Raw genomic sequence first — 19,793 nt, forward strand, 5'->3', positions numbered from 1 at the left:
CCGCCGGTGCGTCATCGCGGCGCGCCGCCGCCTGGCTCTTGACGCTAGCCCACTATGGCGGAGGCGGGCCGAGTCGCCGTTCGTGACCCGGGTGCGCTGCTCCCGGACGGCTTCTGGGCGGCGGTGGCCGTGTGGCTGGAGAGGCCGCAGGTGGCCAACAAGCGGCTGTGTGGTGCCCGCCTAGAGGCCCGGCGGAGCGCCGCCCTGCCCCGGACCGGGGCCCGCGGCCCCAGGCAGAGTACAGGCCCGGAGCGGGAGGAGCGGGCCACGGAGGGACACGGGCCCGAGGAGGGACGGCTACTCGGTCAGCGTCCCCCCGAGGCCGGCCCGGGCCCCAGGTCGAGCGCAGGCCTCGAGGAGTCCCAGGGCCGGCGCCATCAAGGGGAGGACGAGAGGGAAGCAGCCGCAGCGCCTCTGCTCGCAGGGGCCCCCGGACGGCCCGGCGAGGCAGGAGTCGGGGAGGGCGACTTGCCAGCCTGGGATCTGGATTCTCTCTGGGACGACTTCTCCCGAAGCCTCGGCGGCGGCAGTCAGGATATGCTGGCCTTCCTTACAGGCTCTGGGGCGGGATCGCAGCCAGAGGCTCAGCACCAGCTCGATGTGGTTCTCAGAGCCGTCATCCCGAAAAGGAACCCGCTTTCTGCTCTGAGGAGAGAAATAGTCGTGCAAGGTAAGAGTATTTCTGATGGTGGGAGGTGTCAAAGGTGACCGAAGCCAGCTGCTAAAGTGTCAAGGATGGACTTTAGTCATGCAGATTTGTATTAAATGGGAGAGGAGTCCAAAGTGAGTTGAACTCCTTCCATTTGCGCAGAGTCCACACGCATCAAAGGGAGATTGAGGAAATGGGGGAGGGGCTCAGCAGTCAGGGAGTGAAAGGTACAAAAGCAGGAAGGGGGGGTGGGCCATGTGACACCGCCTGGGCTAAATAAGAGTGCTTATGGAGGTCAGGCGCCTCCCCCCCAGAGACGGAGATGGCTCCCATCTTCAGGTGTGGCCTGGAGCAGTCAGTTCTTTTGGCAGGCTTGAGCTCTGTCAGGCAGGCACTTTAAGAGGGCTTGGGTCATCCCAGGGGTGTGGCCTTGAGGCATTGGGAACCCTGTTAGCGTTTGTTCCCGTGTTTGGGGGCCAAGTGGAGGCCTAGTGGAGAACGGCTCAGAGGAGGACGGTCTGACTCGGGTCGAGAAGGGGCTCTCTCAGAGGTCGCAGTTAGGCCAAGACGCATGCGTCGGGCCTCTGTCGGTGAAAAGGCCCTAAAGTACCGACTATGCCAAGTCTTCCGCAACACCCTAGGGAGGGTGTAGGCTTTTCGTTGTTTCTTGAGGGAAGTGTAGCAATGTGTGTCACTGTGGTGGATGGGGTCGTCGCTTGGGACTGTATCCGTAAGGCTCGAGGCGAAGACACTCCGGGTATTGAATGCTAGACAGGAGTTGAGCAGGTAAAGAGATGGTGGAAAGGTCCCCTCCCAGAGGAGCCCGTGGAGGCCGCCCTCTTCCTCGGCCCGGGGCCAGCCCAGACCTTTCTCGTGCCTGGGAGCTGACTCCTCTTCCACCTGCAGTCGGGGCGGGTCCTTCGCTGCCCGGGCCCCTGCGACAGGGTGGAGCCCACCTGCCCAGTTCCTAGCGCTCTCCCGCTTCTGAGTTCCAGAACCTTCACTTCTGCTCAGCCCCTTTTTGCTGTGGAACACGATGCGGTCACAGGTTGGGGTAATGGGGCCTGGACACCGTCGGGGGCTGTCCTGTCTACACAGGCAGTGATGCTGAATTGCTGAGGGGTGCCTGACCCCCATACTGCGCGCCCCTGTGAGGCCCCCGGGTGCCCCTCTTCCAGGTCTCTCCGACCCTGCCGCACCCATGTGAATGTAGGGCGTCTTTCTGTCCACCGTGTTCTGATCGGCTTTTACTTTTTGCCTCCGGTAGACTGAGAGGGATGGTGAATCAGTGCCCACGAGGCCTGCAGGGGGAAGCGCCTGCGTCCTCAGGCGGGCTTCGCCGCGGAGGACAGGTGGGCAAACTTCTCTTAGTGAGGCGGGGCTGCTGTCCATGAGGAGCGCCTCTGCTGAGCGTGCCTGCCGCGTGCCCAGCAGGTGTGGGCAGGTGTGGGCTCATGTAGGCTCGGGCAGGCTCCAGCGCGGCCATGAGGAGGACGGGCCAGCCTGTCCCACCCCCTGTGCACTGTTGTAAATGGGGCAGGGAGCCTTGGGGGGTTGGGGGTGCAGCACCTGAGCCGTTACTGCTTTCAGTACCGCCTCTGGCTTAAGCAGCTCTGATTTATTGTCCTTACTTTTTCTCCCTAGATGTCCATAATGGAACTGTAACTTTTTTACCTTTGGAGGAAGATGACAAAGGGAATGTAAGCGTTCAGCTGAGCAACGTGTATCAGATTCAGCTCCGTCACAGCGAAGAACAGTGGTAAGAACTAGGAGCCTGACTCCTCCGTTTACGGTGTCAGTTGATTTGTTCAGCTGCGAAGTTCCAGGTCACTGAAACGCTAACAGGGCTCCTCTCCACCAGTTAGGGTTGTGGGACTCTGCCTCCTAGTTGGCGTGTCCATGACATTGTTCCTGCTGGTGCCTGGCCTACGTTACTTGTCACATCCTGGCTGGAGGCTTTAGTCTCTACGTTCCGTGTAGCCTTGATGGTTGAATTCAAATAAACTGAAATCCCTTTATTATTTTGTTGTGTCTTACAACTTGGTAATGGGGAGTAAGTGGAAGCTTTTTTATTTCCTGCTGAGGCTGTGGTTTTGGACATGGTGGCTGTTTGGCAATGCTTATTATGATAGTAGCCGTTTAATAGCCTCCCTTAGTGCCGTGTGGTGTTTGAGCCTGTACAGAAGATGTGAAATCTGGTTTACTTCCATTTGTTATTTTTTAAACGAAAGGGCCAGAGGAAGGGTGAATTCACTGGTTACTCTTCCGCTGCTGTTTTCCCGAGAGCCACTTCCGGTCTGTATTTCCGGAACAGCCTTGGAGAATGCACCTGTTTCACCAGAACGGGCATGGAAGGCAGAGGGCACAGCAGGAAGAACTTTGCTTGGGGTCGGGCAGACCTGGGCCCCCCCACTGGCGGCGTGACTGTGACCCTGAGTGCGCAGCCTCCGTGGCCCTCGGTCTTCACTCCTGTGAAAAGGGTTTGATAACGAGCCTCTGAAGTGGGTGCTGGGCTGGGCTTCCAGGGGCTGTTGCAGGCTCAGAAGTCTCATGGGAAGACAGGGGCGACGCAGGTGAAGCCTCTTGAAATTGCCAAGAGGTTGCCCAAGGGACCTGGTCCCAAGGCCCTTGTCTCAGCATGCTTCTGTCAGGAGACGGGGCGTCAGAGCAGGCCCTGTGGGGCAAGCCGTGGTGGCCTGCAGTGGCCCCTCGGGGGCAGCACGTTCCGAGCTGTGGGCAAGCGTGGCGGCCATGCTTGGGTGTGAGGAGAAGCTCCCAGCCGGGCCGCAGCCGGCACCCAGGACAGCGACACACTGGAATCGCGCTCCCTGCTCTTTGGCGAGTTACTGACCGCTGGCGCGGGCCGGCGGCTCCCCAGCTTTCCATCGGCATTTCCGGTCGTTGCCCCTGGGCAAGTCGTCACATTACTTTGAGCACTGGTCACACTTTGGGGGCCAGACTTGTCGCCTCCTCAGTGAAGCACACATTAACTGGGGTACGCACTCCTTACCAGCCCTTGTCTCAGGGGCGTTTGTTACATGCCACCGTGTGCAGCGCCCTGGGGTGCAGTGGGGAGCAGGTCTCATGGGGAGGCAGGTAAACATATGCTCTGAGACCAGGTAGGGCTAAGTACCATAAAAAGAAAGCAAAGAGGTAAAATGGGTCTATTTTCATACCCCTCGTTAGCAAAGGCAGCGCCATGCCAGCGTATGTGGGGTGCGTGGGGAGGGCCTCTGAGGCCGTGACAACTGAAGAGGCCTGAGTGGATGAGGGAGTAGGCGTGGGGATCTCTGGGGGACACCTGGGCAAAGCGAGAGGCCCACTGAGGCCTTCCGAGGTGACCGGGTGGGGAAGGGGCACGCTTGGCGTCCTCCTAGGCCCTTCCTTCATGGTGACGGCCCAGGTGCGTCTCTCCACGAAGAATCAGGGCCTTAATCTTCTGAGTTTTGTTGTTCGGATGCACGAGGGGACAAAAGCCCTGACAGTTGCCCGACCTTGCCCGCGTCCCCCGTGCCTGTCTCCAGCTCTGCCCCTGGTGCAGCTGCCTGTGCCGCTGCTCGTTCTCGGGCCCCCATTGAACGCCTCCCCTTTTTGTACTCAGCAGATGTGATGCTCTCCCTCATGGCACCGCCCGGACTGCAGCCTGGGAGAGCGTACTGTCGTGATCTGGGCCTGTGGTCAGGAGCACCTGCCGGGGACCCAGCACTGCTGGGAGCAGGGCAGAACTGCGAGTGGCACAGGCAGAGCCGTGGCCTTCCCACATGCTGGTGGCAGAAGACATACAGGCAAAACGAACCCGCAGACTGCACAGGGCCTGTGTGTGTGTCCTTAGCTTTGTGACTGAGCACTCACCTTTCTGTCCAGTAAATAACTGGGGGACCTAAACTCACATTTGTGTTGCACATGTGAAAAGATAGGACAGAAATGTTAGGAAAATCCATAGACGCTTTAGAACCTCGCTAATTAGTGGGCAAGGCAGCAGGTCAGAGGAACTTTGTTATTTACCGTCTGTCCTGATGGGCTTCACAGGATGTGTAATGCATTTTTAACAACGTTTGCAAAGAGAAGAGGAATTTTTTTCTGTCTTTTAAATGTGTTTTTCTCTATTAGATGAAAATTCTGTAACTAGTTCCAAATTGTTTTGTGTTTGGGGTAAAATATTTTGTAATTGTAGCCATCTTAAGTTCTCTTCTTTTGGTAGAGAAATGTGTAATTTCAAAATAAGAATTGGAACCAGCTCTGCTTATTCATGTTTCTCTTATTTTTAAAGGTTCATATCTGTTTTAATTTTCTGTCCAGAAAGATGGCATTCAGATGGAATTGTTTATCCCCAACTCACCTGGCTTGGAGAAGAGCTGCTGGCCAAGCTGGCCAGGTGGGCTGTGGAGAGCAGGAAGAGCGAGTTTAAACGCACCCTGTCCCTCGTTTCCATTGTGAAGTATAGCAAGGTTTACCAGGAGCTGAAAGACAAATACAAGGACATGGTCAAGGTAATTCTGGGGAAGACAGCTGGGGTTCCTCCACACTTAAATGCGGTCATGTGACCCGACTGCACCAGGTACAATTGTTCTTCTAGCGTCCTGCAGGTGCGGACGTTAAGTCAGAGTGTACTCACTTAATTTTAAGCCAGTGAACCCATTTCAGGTCACTTGTTGCAGCCGTGCTATGACACGCATGGGGTGCATACCACAGAAGTGCTGGCAGGCGTGTTATGGAAAACTCATTTTTTTCACACATAATGTTTTATTTTCAAGAGAGCAGAAGCGAAATATTTACTCTAAAATAATTGAACATTAATTACTAAATTACTGTAATTTTTTGGTATGAAAATCTATAAAAACTACAGCACAAAGAAACATACTTGCAAAAAGGAGATAAACTTTATACCACGTTCTTTGTGTTTAAGACGTGAAGAGGCGATGACACACCCGGCTTAGGCGGAGCACGGTTAGCGTAGCGGAACCTTTGCTCTCTGCCTGGGTCACAGCTCCCCGCCGCCTCCCGGAAGTAACCGGGACTCGCCATGTCCGCGTAGTTCATCAGTCACCTCTTGCTGTGTAACAGAGCACCCTGGAAGTCACAGGCTTGAAACGGCAGCCGTTCGTCCCTGCTGCAACGTGCATGGGTCCCGGGCTGGCCGGCCTGGGCCCCCTTCTCCCCCAGATTCTGGCCTAGTTGTCCTGCATTATCTTGTCAGCTCTTCAGTCCTTCGAGAAGGGACTTTTGTATTCTTCCAGCTTTTAAACTTGTCCTTAGTGAGATGGTTCATCCGAATTGTCTAATCCCTGGAAACAGACATCTGAGCATTTGACAGCGGCCGCTGATAAGTCAGCATTATCACATCGAGACTCGAGCGTGCGACGGCGGCCGCTGGGTGTTCTCTGCCTCGTGCGCATTGCTGGTTGAGGCAGCGAGACCTCACTCTGCAGCCGGCATCCTGCTGCTTTCGGGGCACCCGGCGGGCATCTGGTCCGGTAGTTAAAGCTTCATCCCTGCTTAACACACAGGGAGGCAGGGACAGGACAGCTGAGCGGTGACTCCCGAAGCGTGACAGCCAGTCAGTCACCGACAGACCACAGCACTGGAGCACTGGCCTCCTGACCCCTGTCCCTTTGCTCCCTCCCCCCTCATTTCTTTGTTCACTGTCCGTCTAGATAAGTGAGCAGGATGGTGTAGCTGAATGTTCTGTGGTGTCCAGTTATCTCCCCTAAGTATCCTACAGACACTGTCTTTATTGCAAAATCCTGCCTTGGTCTGCATCACTCTTGATGAGTCCTAAATCACACAGGCTAAAAGTTTCATGCATTTCTGCCTTTGAAACGAGCTTATTTATTTTTTTTTATTTTATTGCATAATTAGTCCAGTTTCACTTATGCCTTACGGCGATGCTTTATTGTAAAGTTGTGGGGAAACGGGTGAACAATTTACACGTGCTCGCGAATGTTTTTCAGGTGTGGCCTGAAGTGACCGATCCTGAGAAGTTTGTGTATGAAGATGTAGCTATTGCCTCCTACCTGCTGGTAAGAACGTATGTAATCTGCGCTTAGTGCAGTGGGCCAGGTGCTGCCACCTGTGGTCAACATTTATCAGATCCGTGACTTGGGGAGTTTGTACTTCAGTTCGCCAGGGTTGGCCACACAAGTAACGGTTTCTGTTAGCTTTGCGTGGTGCCATTGCATGAGAGTCGAACCGGTGTGAATTGTGAAACTTGAGGCTGGAATTCAGGCTGAACAGTACTCTCCTAATTGCTAGCCAGGGTGGCGATGCTGGCTGGTAACCGGGAGCGCCGGTGGGAGCCCACCTGACAGGCACACGCCTTCCGGTCCTGGCGTTCCGGCCTTCGGGCTGTAGGTCTTTCCAGAGCTGGCTTGCTGGCCGCCTCGTTGGGACGTGGCCTTTGGCTCGGCAGCCCCGATCTTCTCATCTGCGAGGTGTTCGGGCATTTCCAGTTTCCTTTCAACTGTGGTTCTCTCCGTCTCGTGTTTAGAAATAGCGTAGTTTTGTTTTATCAGTGTGTACCAAACTCAAAGAATATAAAGTACGAAGAAACTAACAACCTCTAAAGCTCTTGCTCAGAGGTGACCACTTAACATGGCGTCTCGAGGGAAGAAGAAAGCTTTGTAGCCCCGCACAGCATCGGGCAAGAGCTGCGGGCCGCGTCCGGCTGCCCTCTGCTCGCCGGGCATCACCTGGGGGGAGCTGGGGCCTCGGCCTCCGCCCTTTCTGACCGGGCGAGTTAGAGTCCCGCTACGAACCGACTGTTTTCTTGTGTTTCTAGGTTTTATGGGAAGAAGAGCGAGCCGAGCGGGGAGTGACAGCCAAGCAGTCCTTCGTGGACTTGGGGTGTGGAAACGGTCTGCTGGTGCACATCCTGAGCAGCGAGGGGGTAAAGCATGGTTCCTGGCCCTTTCTCGAGTGTCTTCAGGGCTAGCACAAGGCCCACTGGGATCCTTTCTTGCTGGTTCGGTCTGGGTTCAGACAGCCTGGCTGTCGGAATAGTGACTGGTTGTGGCGGCTTGTGAAACAGGAAAAGACAGCAGCCTTTGTGAAGTAGACACGGCCGCCCTGTGAGAGCTAGCGGGGTGGTCACCGCGTCCTGCGGGAGTGACCGTAGAGACGAGGCTCGTCTGGGATGGCGAGCTGGAGGAGCCGCCCGTGATCGGGACCTGACTGGCAGCCGAGGGAGCCGGCTCCCTTTGCGGGCGTTTCCTGAGCTCCGGCCCTGGCCCGTCTCCCCTTCGTGGGGACTCGCGATGGCGGTGATCCCAGTGCGAGTCTTGCCTGTGCCCATGTTAAACAGCCAAGAAGCTGCGCCGTGCCGCCTGCGGGTGCCAGGGGTCTCCTGATCCACACTGGCCGTGGGACCTGCGGAGTTTAATTTGTTCTTGCTAATTTAATACGAGGTCCTGAACTTAACTTTTGCTTTCTGAAATTATTTCAGCATCCAGGCAGAGGGATCGATGTCCGACGAAGAAAAATCTGGGACATGTATGGGCCGCAGACTCGCTTAGAGGTACTGGCTTTGTTCATGCACCTGATCTCGGCATGGTTGTCCCTCAGGACCCTGATGCGAATGAGTGGTTTCTGTGGATAGGCCGGTCACAGATGCTGACCATGACAACTCAGGGCAACTTAAGTAATCTGAAATTCGGAAAAAGAACGGACTTTAGACTTCTCAAAACCTGCTGGTTGAGCGGAAGACGGGGCTGCCCTCTGGAGCCGGAAGCGCCATCCCCTCCCTCGGCCCTGCCTCATGGTTTGCATCTTCTGTGGGCGCCCGGCGCTGTGTGGGGGGTGCGGGGCAGGTTGGTGAGGAGTCGGGGGAGGGAGGCTGGAAGGAAGCCAGGCCACGAGTGTGCAGACGGCGTGGAGGGCAGCGCACCTGCCCTGGGCCGTCTAGTGAGTAGCCTCGTCTCAGCCCACGACCGCGGCTAAAGTGGGCCGAGTCACTCCCGCCTGTCTCGGTGCCCGTCACAGAGGGATGTCCCCCTGGAGGGGAGGCGGTGACCGGGCACCTCGTCGGCAGCGCTCCTGCAGTGGGGCTGCCGTCTGCTGTTTAAGGGTGCTGGTCTCTGGTCGAGGCCTCCACGCCAGCCAGGGAGCGCTCAGTGGTGGGGTCCGCGCACTGAGCTCTGGGGTGCCGCGGGCACAGCTGTCCGTCCCGCCACCTAGCCCTGCTGCTCAGCTACCCGCTTTGTCTCAAGACCCTCGTCCTGGAGTTCAGGTGCATGGGCGAGACAGGGACACGGTTCTCATCCACCAGGGGGCGGAATGCTGACAAGAAATGACAATATTTACTTTTCACTGTGGGTGAAGAATGTTCGGGCTCAGTCATGTGACACACGATGACGTTTTAGTCAGAGAGGGACCCCCCGTACCTCCTGTATGTCTGTGGTCCTGTATGATTACAGTGGAGCCGAAACATGCCTGTGGCCTAGTGACATTGCAGCTATTGTAACGTAGCACAGCACGTGACTTGCACGTTTGTGGTGACGCTGGTGTAGACAAGCCTGCTGCAGCGCCAGTCACATAAAAGGACTGGGTACTGCCCTGTCCGGTGCACAGAGCTTGGTGGCGGTGGCCGCCGTGCTCCTGGTGCGTGCGTTCACTAGGTGTCACTCTTCGTCACCGCTGCAGAGCGCACTCATGTCTGCAGTGGCCTCGACATCTCGTGGTTACCGCGTCTCAATTGTACCACATTCTCTCGTGCTTGAGTCAGTGTCATGTTTTGTGCAGTGACCGCTGTCCAGGCTTGTAGTCCAGGGGTGACAGGCTGCCCCATGCAGCCTGGGAGTGCAGTGGGCTAGACCCTCCGGGTGCATGGAGGTCACTGTGCGATGTTTGCAGGACGACAGTCGCCTAGTGAGCATTGAGAGCATGTCTCCGTCGTCCCGCGGTGCCTGGCTATGAACGTGGGGAGAAGCACACAGGGACCCCAGAACCCCCTCAGCCGGCTTCGGCCATCATCCCCCATCTCAGCCCCGACGTCAGCCCCACTGCTATTTGGAAACAGCTCTCAGGCCTGTCATTTCCTCCGTAAATGAGAAATTAAATGCTCAAGACCGTTTTCGTCTTTTCCCTGCCTCGCTCTCTCTCACCGTCGAGGACGTTGCAAACGTTAAGAACACGGAGGGGAGTTCGTGCACTGCCCTTCAGCTGTTTGCTTATTTTTCACTGCACATTTACGCTGTTTTGTGCTGCAGGGGTTTGCGTTTGCTTGTGTGTTCATTACAGTAAACTGAAACACGTAGAAGCTCCACGTCTGCGTAGTGCAGGTGACCCAGACGCCGTGCGGGCGGCTGCAGGTGCGTGCAGGGCGTGCGCGCTCGGTCGGGGCAGTTGGCTCTGCTTTGGGCGTGAGGCGTCCGGGCCAAGCTAAAGGAGCAACACGTTTGAATTCAAAGCCTCACGTCCACCAGTGACAAAGCAAAATGATGTCTTTGGGTGGGAGATTCCAGTGGCAGCCAGGTGGGCCCTCTGTTCAGCTGTGCCCCCAGGGAAAGGCCGGCTGGCACGAGGACCCTTGGAGAAGGGGTAGAAGGCTCCGGTCCTGTACGTGAGGCCCAGCAACCTGCCTCAGACTTCTCTGTGGCGTGGGGGGACGTTCCCCGACACTCGGCCAGGGCCGCCCTAAGAGGCGTCCTGGGTTCCAGCCTCGCGGGCTTGTTTTCTCGTCACCCCGAACTTCCGTCTTCGTGCTGGGAGAACCCTGCTCACCCTAATGTCACTGAGGGGGATGCTGGCCATCTCTCTGTGCCACCTCTGCTCCAGAGCATGTGCTCAGACACGAGCTCGGTGCGTGTGTGTGGCCTAGTGATGGGTCCCTGTGTGAACGGGCGCGGCGGGGACCTCGCTGGCCCAGCGGGGCCGCAGCTCCGGTCTCTTTCAGAAGCTTCGTTTGGTTATATAAGCAGGAAGCCGTTATTTTTAGTAACAGCATGGTGAGGATCACAGTCTTGGTTGTGTTTGTGGAGCTGTCTGGGAAACAGGACTGTGGCAGTTTGCCCCGCCCACACTGTCTGCTGGGACTTCTCATTAAGCGAGGAGGCCCTGGCCGGCTGTCGGCAAGGTAACTAAGTGCTACCATGCCGCAGAGGGCAAGCAATGTTTTTTGTTAGTGTAGGCCACGTAGAGAAACAGATAGGCAAATTTAAATCTAGAAAGGGCAGGAATAAAGAAGAAATATCGAAGACTTGTTTTCCTGCTTTTAAATGACGTACGTGCCAGTTGAGCAATACTTTCAGCGTTTTAACGTATGTGTGAATCGAAGCGCACATGCTTGTTGAAGAAGCAGAAAGATTGTAGAATTTACATTCTGTTTTTATGGACATCGTGTCTGCACGACTCGTCCTGAAGTTTTGTCATAAGGAATGGCCTGGGCAAGTGAGCATTGTCGTCATGCTTTCCTGTTCTGATCACGGAGTGACCCGGCGTCTTACTCCCTGGGGGGGCCATTCTTCCACTTTAAAATTGGAGGATTTTGAGGAGTTACATAGTCTCTTTTCTCTCTTCCCAGGTTTGACGGGTAGGTTGACCGTTGAGACTACTGATTTCAGTAATTAACGAAGACCTGTTATTTAGCAGGAAGTGTAGAGCATTTGACGCTTAGCTTCAGAAATCATCACAGCGGTCAGCGCGCCCGTCTGGTGGGCAAAGTTAATGGCACAATAGCAAAGAGCCACGCTCTCCTCTGTCACCTCCCGCTGCGCTCGACCCTTCACAGATGGAGACAGAAGGGCTCCGAGGTCGCAGGAGCGCGTTCTGTCAGACAGAGTCGGCTTCGGCCCCCACTGCTCGCCTCTGCCCACTCAGGGCCGTTGCTTCTCCCCACATTCTGCTGAGGACTAAGCGGTTCACATGTCACCTCTCTTCCAGCGTCTGTTTGTTTTTGCACCAAAGCGCATTTTTAATTTTAATTTTCAAAAGGAGATTAACCCTCAGAAAAGTGTTGTTTATCTAGTGAAGACTCTAGAGTTGCTGGCGTTTCCTGTCCTGGGGGCAGACACACTCACCTCCTCACCCCTAGTCCTGGCGTCAGCATGTACACAGGAAGCCCAGAGGGGCCGAGAGCCTGCTGGAACCTCTGGCCTCCGTCTCCGTGGCTGGCTGCCGCAGCGGCTCTGCATTTATCTAGTAAACACTTAGTCTTATTTTTGTTTTTTTTTTTTAGGAAGTTGCTATCACACCCAACGATAGGACCCTCTTCCCGGACATTGATTGGCTAATCGGTAACCATTCCGATGAACTAACACCATGGATACCTGTCATTGCAGCCAGGTGAGTGAGTATACAGGTTGGCAGAGTGAATAGCTGGGAACATTTCGTTGCCTGCAGCTTGCTGTCCAGAACGGGGGCCACTAGCCATAGGTGGCGACTGAGCACTGGAAATACAACTAGTTCAAATCGTCGAAATGATAATACATTGGGTTATATTTAAAATAAATTCCACCTGTCTTACTATTTTAAATATGGGCACTAGAAAATATAAAATTACATACGTGGTTCATGTTATATTTCTGTTGGACAAGGCCAATCAAAACTGATTGTTTCGATAGTGTATCCGGGTTTGAAAAGCATGTCGTACAGGTTTTTTTAGATAACAGGAAGGTGCTTTGCGGCAGCTTCTGCTTCTGGACGGGCGGGGACTTCATCGAAGCGCGGGTCGTGCACTGCCCGGAACGCTTTGTGCCCCGGTCTCCCTTACCCAGGGATCTTGTGGACGGCTCAGGCTCCTGAGGCATTCCGTAGGTCAAGGACAAAACCTTCTCTGCCTTACTCAGCTACCTCTGAAATTCCTGCTTCATAGCTGAAGTCTCGGTTCACTTCAGAAAGTTTTAGATTATAGCTGACAAGAATAACTGCAACGTAAAAATGTTTTTTACAAAAGTAATTAGAATCATATTTTGTCGAAAAGCTGTGCTGCGCTATGTTGTTTGTAGAGACGGCCGGAGGCTGTGATTCGTTCTGTCGTTTAAACTACGAGTCGGCAGCGGACGCTTATATTTTACCCAGATACAGCACGGCCACGTGGTTTTCTGCTGAACTTGCTTTAACAAATCCATTTGAGACTTCTGGTTTCCGTGCTTGTCGGTTCTTTTTGAAGGTCTTCCTACAGCTGCCGTTTCTTCGTCCTGCCCTGCTGCTTCTTCGACTTCGTGGGAAAACACTGCCGGAGGCAGAGCGGGAAGACTCAGTACCGGGGGTACCTGGACTTCATCAGCGAAGTGGGCCGGGCCTGCGGGTTCCGCGTGGAGGAGGACTGCCTCCGCATCCCTTCCACCAGGCGGGTGCGTCCCGTCCCAGCGCTCTCGGGGGGCGGGCGGGCGCCTGGGTGGGAGGCAGAGGGCCACGTCGCAGTCACGGACGACACCAGCGCGTGACAGTGCGTGCGTTGCAGACGGCGCCTGTGCTGGTTTCGACCTCTGCCGTTGGGGTTCAGAGGGCGTCTCTGTACGGCCCCCTCCCCTGGAGACGTTCGTTGCTTCCTTCTCCGGGCGGCTTTGCAGGAACCTTCAAGTCCTCACTTGCTTTCTAGAGACAGCGTGGCCCCGGGGACCTCCCCAGAGGTGGTGTCAGCCTGACTTGTGGGAGTTTCTGAACCCAGTTTCTCTGAGGCTGACTGCGCCTAGTTCTGTCTCCTTAGATGCGCAAATGGCCGAAATTAAGGGCTGTTTCAGAAGTTCACAACGATTATAGGTTTTTTATGAAAAGCTTCATTCAGATTTATGTGACACGTCAGTGGTCCGGGCGGAAGTCACCCTTGCTCCCTCTCTGCCTGCCATGTGGCTGGGCCGCACGCTGGCATCAGGCCCTTCACTGCTGTTGGTGCCAGCGCCACCCGGTCGCTGCAGAGGCCCTTTAAGGGCTCATCCTCGGAGCCTTCGTGCTGTCACTTATACGCCCGCCCTTTTGGCAGGTCACAGTGTACTCCGTTTGGGTCGTGAGGGTGGGCGCAGAGACCCCTCAGTGTGGCGTTGGCCTTGCTTGTTCTACTGCTCTCTGTGGAAGCTGCGGGCGATCCCTAATCTCCCTGGGCCCCCGCTTTCTCAGAACGTGACGGTTTGGGGGCCAGATGTCAGAGTGGGTGTCCACACATGGCGGACTGGCTTCATGCGAGGCATGCTCGTTCCCCACTCAGAAGTCACCTGCTTGTGGTCACTCATTATGGGTGGCAGAGCTGGAGCGTTGCAAGGCGTGGCTCATGTAACCAGATTCGCTTTGGTCGCCTGTAACCTGGCTTTGCAGTTCGTGCCCCGGGGAACGTGTGGAGGCACTGTGCTCACGGCAGCAGCCCTGGCCAGGGCCTGGCTCCCCGGAGCTCCCCGAGAGCGGCCTTCTCTGGATTCAGGACGCATAGAGCAGGGAGGGGACGGCACGGATGAACGTCCACGCTGTGCCGAGCGCCGCCGGGTCCTCACGCCGGCTCGGGCGAGGCTGAGAGACGTCTCATTCTGTTGCACCCCGTCGAGAGCTCCTAGGCGAGCCTCGGGGCCTCCGTGGGGCGGAGGAGGGGGCGGAGGAGGGCCGCGAAGTGGCTGGAACAGGGCAGCGCGCACGCTCACTAAGTGGATCTCGATTTGTATGCGTTCGTTCTGCCCTGAAATCTGGGCGGTGAGCGGTTCTGTGGGTTTTTGCCGCCATTCAGCGTGGAGTCATCGGTACTGGGGTTGGTTTTTAGAGTGAGGGCTCTCACGATAGGCGGCTGACGCTTTTATGTAGCGTGTGCGCCAGAAGCCCTGGGGGAGCCTGACCCTGCTCTCTCCGTGCAGGTTTGCCTCCTCGGCAAGTCCAGGACGTACCCCCCCGCCGGAGAGGCCTCCGTGGACGCGCAGAGGACCCGGTACATTAACAGCCGGCAGGGCCGCGCTGCCAGCCGCCCGAGCTGTCCGGGCGAGGGGCCCGCCCCTCCTCCACGCGGCGGCACGGATCAGCCCAGCGCTCACGCCAGCGGCTGCCACGACAGCCAGGGAGCCCCGGACGCCGGGGCTGACGGGCGGTGGCTGTCTGGATTCCGCCCTAGAGAGAAAGCCGAGCGCGGGAGGAACTGCGCCGCCCTCCCGCGGGAGTTCGTGGACGGAGTGGTTGTACAGGTGGCACAGCGGCTGCTGGGCGGGAAGCGCCTCGACACAGGCGGCTCTCGCAGCGGGACCGTGGGGACCTGGAACCGAGGAGGTAACGTCTGCACCGCCCCCCGGGCCTGCGGGGCCTGGGTGGTTTTACACGTATTTTAAAGAGGGTGATAACAGACGGGTGACTTTCAGGCTCCTCGTTTCCTTAGAAGTCCTGTTGACGTGCAGGCCTCCGGCTGCCTCCGAGTTGGCCAAGGGCAGCGTGCTAACCTTGGGCTTGGGCCCTTAACCTTGACGTTCAGGTCTCAGACCTGCACCTACTCGTTTCAGTCTGCAGAAATTATCCAAACAGAAAACAGGGTACGGGCTGCCAGAAAGATGCACCGTCTCCTGGAATTCTGTGAAGTCCCCGAAATGCCAAAGCAGTCGTGAGAAAAGGGGGTCATTGTGTCTGCTCGCTTTCAGAGGAGGGGCGATGTGCCGGGCCAGGAGTGGGAGAGGCGGAGTCTGAGCCTTGAGGCTTTTACGGATCCTGCACCCGGGTTAGATAGAGGCCCCCCAGGGCTGCTCGGTGAGGACCTGGTGTCCATCCTGCTCCACTTCCTGGCAGGGCGGCGGCCGGCCGCCAGGGAGCGCTGTGGAGCTGTCCGTGTTTGGGCCGAGCCAGAGCCTGGCCTCTTGAGTTTCTGGGTCTGTGGAGGGGATGGAGGACCGTCCCTCAGCCTGTCAGGGACCGCGCCCGGCTGCCCTGCGGCAGGGCATCTGGGAACAGGTCACAGTGACCCTTCCCCAGCCTTCCTCGCCCGTCACTGTTGTGCTCAAGTTTCTACTGTCGTCATTTCGTCCCCTCCCTCTCGGGTCCTTGTGACATGGCGGCGCCTTCGAGCAAGTCCCCCTTCGGGAGCCACCCGACCCTGTTAGTGTGTGACCAGAAGAACCCCCAGGGACCCAGGGAAGTTCTGGCAGGTGTGGCCCCGGCTTTGGGGGCTGACCATCTGCGACTGCAGACAGCCCTGAGGTGCCGTGGGTGTCCGTGGTGTTCTCGGCTGAGGCGGGCCGGGGTGCGAGGAAGGCAGGCTGGGTGGGGGCTCCTAGCAGGACCTCAGCACGGAGCCCGCAGCACGCGGGCGGGTCCAGAGTCCCAGAGGCCTTTGGGTGGATCTGAACACAAAGAGCTTGACCTTCCACCCCAGGGCAGCCCTTCCCTCTGCCAGGCCCTTTGGGAACGATCCAGCATGGGGGTCATTCTGTGCCTCGGACGCCACTGGCTCTTTCCCCCGACTCAGAGGTGGACGGTGGTGGCTCTGATCACCGTTTCTCAAGCCTGCACCCCATCCCACCCCCAGAGACTCCTGGGAGCCAGGGCGCTGTCCTTCCAGGTTGGCCTCGTCGGTCTGGGGCTGGTCCAAGGGGCTCAGGAGGAGCTGGCCCCTGCCCTGGCTGGGGGGTCAGGACACACATCAGGGCGAGTAAGAGCTAGCGGTGCGGACCCTCATGGTCACCAGGCAGCGTGTGAGAGGCGGAGTCATGGAGCTCGTGGGAGCTGGAACCTGGGAGGGCGGGGAAGACTTTCTGGGCCAGTGTTTAATTTTTCCTTAGATTTCTCGTTTCAGAACTGGTTTAAGGCAGCTGAAAGGTGGACCTTGGAGCCCATCTGGGCTCTGACAGGTTGAGTTAAAGCCACCTGTCTAAGGGTACCCACCTGCACAGGCCTCCCAGGCTGGGCCACGCAGCTCTGCCAACCTTTGGTGTCTGGGGCACGGTTCCCCTCGGCTCGCCTGCGGCGGGGAGGGCCTGGCAGGTGGGAAGGTTTGGGCATCTCAGGTGGCGACAGCTCTGCCTGTGTAGCTTCAGCTGCTGTGGCGCGTAGCCGGAATTAAATGTTTGTGGTTCCTCCTGCTCACATGCTCAGGGGTTGGGATTTCTAGAACTAGAATTTTCCTTGTGCCTATCGAACGGGTTTGTAATAGGCGTTTTGTTGCTCGGGGGACCCCGTTTCAGCAGAGAGCCTTTCCTTGGCCGAAGTAGCGGGCGAGCTGGGCGGGGAGACGCTGCGGAGGCTGAAGCGGGAGTGCGGCGGCCTCCAGACGCTGCTCAGGAACAACCGGCAGGTGTTCGAAGGTGAGCGCACTGAACCTGTAAACGCTTTCTGAAGCCGGTGAGAGCACGCTCCGCGCGCCGCCCCACGCCCACCTCCTCCCACCCAGCCTCGGCACCTCCCATCAGCCTTCAGGCCCCAGTCTGGCCCATGTGGCCGCCACGTGTTTCCGTGGGGCTGTCCCCGCCCCTAGGGCCACCTGCTTGCTCCCCTCCCCAGGGCCCTGGCTTCTCTGATGGCAGCCAAGTGCCGTCGCCCCGAAACCACCTTCTCGGCTGCCCCCACCCAGTCCTGCCTCCTCTGGGCCCTCAGGTCCCGCATGTGCTTCTGCATGCCACACAGCCTCCTGCACCTGTCACATCAGCACCCCAGCTAGGCTGCGAGCTTCCTGTGGGCGGCTTTCGCCGCGTGTGTTTTAGAGTCAGGAACACGTTTGTGCGTGGGAAGCTGTCTGACTTGGGAGCTGGCTGGAGGATGTTGGACGCAGGCCTGCCTGGGACCGGATACGGGATGTTGGGAGTGGGTGACAGCTGCACCGTGTCCTGGGGCATGAGGCAGCATGTCGATGTCCTGGCTAGCCACAGGGCTCCTGGCTGCTGTCATCTTCAGGGCTGCCCCTGCCATTAGCGCCCACTCCCCAGGCCTTAGAAATTCCGAAGGGCCCCTTTTCCTGACCCTGTAGAAATTGCTCCAGAAGCGTGGCTCGGTGTCCTCTCACCGGTCAGGGGAGTCCCGCCACACGCCAGCCTGTCCTGATGTCTGGAGGGTGGGGTTCCTGCCCGGCTTGGGCCTCTGCGACCTCCCCCAGACGTCTCATGGCCCGTCCTGGCCATCACGGGCTCCTGGCCTTTTGGGGCCCACCCCGGGAATCTGGGAGCCTTCGAGGCACCTTCCTACACACTTGAGAGTGTGTTGTTCTGTGCTGCACCCAGAGGTACTGCTATGGGGACACCCGGGGACACAGCGACGTCTCCGTGGCTCACGCTTTCAGGCAGAGAAAGCCACGACACCCTTGGGAGACAGTGGGGAGACAGCACGCCGGCCAGAGGTGCCTCTTGGCCCCGAGAGGATGAACCTCCCGTTTGGCTGGTGCGGCTCCTGTCCGTTCCCCGGGGAGTCCTGGTCCGCGTCGGTGTGCAGGGACGGGCTGGGCGGGGTGGCGCTTCTGTTCACCGTCAAGTTAGGAGCCGCCCGGCCAGCTCTGCTCAGTGGGCCGCCGCTGCGTCTGCCCAGCCTCTGGGCAAAACCCAGTCGGCTTGGTCGTGTTGGCTCCATGTCACGTGTCGTTGGCTCTCGGGAGGAGACAGCCAAGTGCAAGCTCCAGGGGAGCCTCGGCTGAGTAGGGACGACCAGCTTAGGGGGCAGCTCCGAGGGGCCCTGATCAGCTGCCCGGGCCACAGCCCGTCCCTAGCTCTCTGGGGTCCTCCAGCACCTAGCTCTGACATCACCCTGGCCTCACAGGCCTCTCCCAGCACCCACTGTCTCCTGCTCTGACCCCCCCCCTGCCGGCGGGGCTGCTGGTCCCTCCTGCTGTTTGGGGGGCTCAGGCTGTGGGCATTCCCGCTGCCTGCATCCTCGTCTTTGGAGGGGACCTGCGCCCAGCTCGCTCATTTTCTCTCTGTGACGTGGAGGCCTGGTCCTCAAGGACCGGCGTCACCATGCAGACAGTGTCCGACCTGCCTGAGTCTGGACCGTGTCGTGGCCCTCACACCGGCTGCCCCGGGTCGTCAGCCTGGCTTCCCACCAGCCACTCCACCCCATGGTCACACCCTGGGTCTTGCCATCACCAGGACCTAGACTTCAGGCTCAGGGCACTTCACTGTCTCCCAGTGTCCAGCACGCTCCTGAGAACTCCGGCCCCTCCCCCAGCCCTCCCGCACCCCTGCTGGCCCTGCCCTGCTTGGGGTCCTGTCTCACGGCCTGTGCCTCCTGTGCCTCCGTCACCACTCACCTGTAGGTGGGGCCTGCGAGCCTCCGCGGGGCGGGGGCTGCCATCCACTGCTTGAGATCTCGGCACCTCGTCCCACTGGGCACCGGCGGCCAGGGCTGGTGGGGACCCAGCCCGTGTCAGTGCACCCCATAGGTCCCGGTGCCAGTGCTCTGAAGGACTTGCAGGGCGACGAGCCGGCTGACCTCTCTCTGCTCCAAACCGCAGTTCTGAACGGGAGAGTGCGCATTCGCGACTGGAGGCAAGAGAAGCCACTGCAGGAAAAGCAGCCGGAAGCCAAGCGCAGAGCGTCCTCCGAGGCCTTCAAAACCCGCCTCTGCTGGTTCTTCGTGCACCACCCCGACGGCTGCGTGCTGCCCGCAGACTGCTGCCCGTTCGCCCACGGGCCCGGGGAGCTGCGGCCGCCGCCGCCCACCAGGAAGCAGCAGCAGCGTCTGTGAGCCTTCTCCGCCCTGGCACTGGACCCCGCGCTCCGTGCTGCTGTGTGCGGGCCCCTTTCCTGCTGCCTCCCTCCAGCTTTCCGTGGGGACGTGGCCGCGTCACAGGAGAAGCTCGTGGGGACGTGGCTGCGTCACACAGGAGAAGCTCAAGTCACTCGTGCCTCGCCCTCCCCTGAGTCCTGGGTTGGTTTTGAATGTGCAGACTCTTAAGTATGTCCGTCTTTTTGTCAGTGTGACGGTTCTTGACGCGTCCTAGTCCGGGGGCAGGCAGTGCAGTCATCCCTGCCGCAGCTCCCTGTGCGGGAGACCCAGCGGCCCCAGGGGCTCAGTCCCCCTCTTTCCTGCCCTTCCCCCTGCTGGAACTGGTCGTCATTTCCAGGAACAGAATCGCGTGTGTCTAAGGTCACTTCTGCAGCGTCACACAGGAGGCGCAGCGCAGGCGGCCGTGCGCCTCGTGGTCCTGCGGCAGGTGTCCCGGCCACCGTGCTGTGGCGCGGGTGTCCTCGGCTCCCTCGCGAGCGACGAGAAGACACGCCCCTTCCTCTGGGGCCGCGGCTCGGTGCAGCACCTCTGGTTCCAGGCGCCCTTT

The 19,793-nt window shown here is 58.4% G+C and overlaps 1 protein-coding gene across 3 annotated transcripts; it reads left to right on the top strand.

Moving 5' to 3' along the window:
- The first annotated feature begins 15 nt into the window (after window positions 1-15).
- Window positions 16-19,421, top strand: TRMT44 (tRNA methyltransferase 44 homolog). 3 transcript variants are annotated; one of them, XM_039838013.1, is made up of 11 exons: window positions 16-670; window positions 2,294-2,408; window positions 4,920-5,139; window positions 6,601-6,669; window positions 7,428-7,535; window positions 8,091-8,162; window positions 11,820-11,926; window positions 12,753-12,936; window positions 14,419-14,821; window positions 16,720-16,839; window positions 17,129-18,066. In XM_039838013.1, exons 1-11 carry the CDS (start codon window positions 55-57, stop codon window positions 17,233-17,235), a joined length of 2,121 nt encoding a protein of 706 aa, XP_039693947.1. In that variant the 5' UTR covers window positions 16-54; the 3' UTR covers window positions 17,236-18,066. The 3 variants fall into 3 exon arrangements, with proteins under 3 accessions (XP_039693947.1, XP_039693945.1, XP_039693946.1); XM_039838011.1 differs by lacking the exon at window positions 17,129-18,066 and adding an exon at window positions 18,972-19,421 and having other exon boundaries at window positions 17-670; XM_039838012.1 differs by lacking the exon at window positions 17,129-18,066 and adding an exon at window positions 18,972-19,421 and having other exon boundaries at window positions 17-670; window positions 16,723-16,839.
- The last annotated feature ends 372 nt before the right edge of the window (window positions 19,422-19,793 follow it).

Source organism: Pteropus medius, unplaced genomic scaffold (genome assembly GCF_902729225.1).
Source record: "Pteropus medius unplaced genomic scaffold, Ma_sr-lr_union100, whole genome shotgun sequence".
Lineage (NCBI taxonomy): Eukaryota > Metazoa > Chordata > Mammalia > Chiroptera > Pteropodidae > Pteropus > Pteropus medius.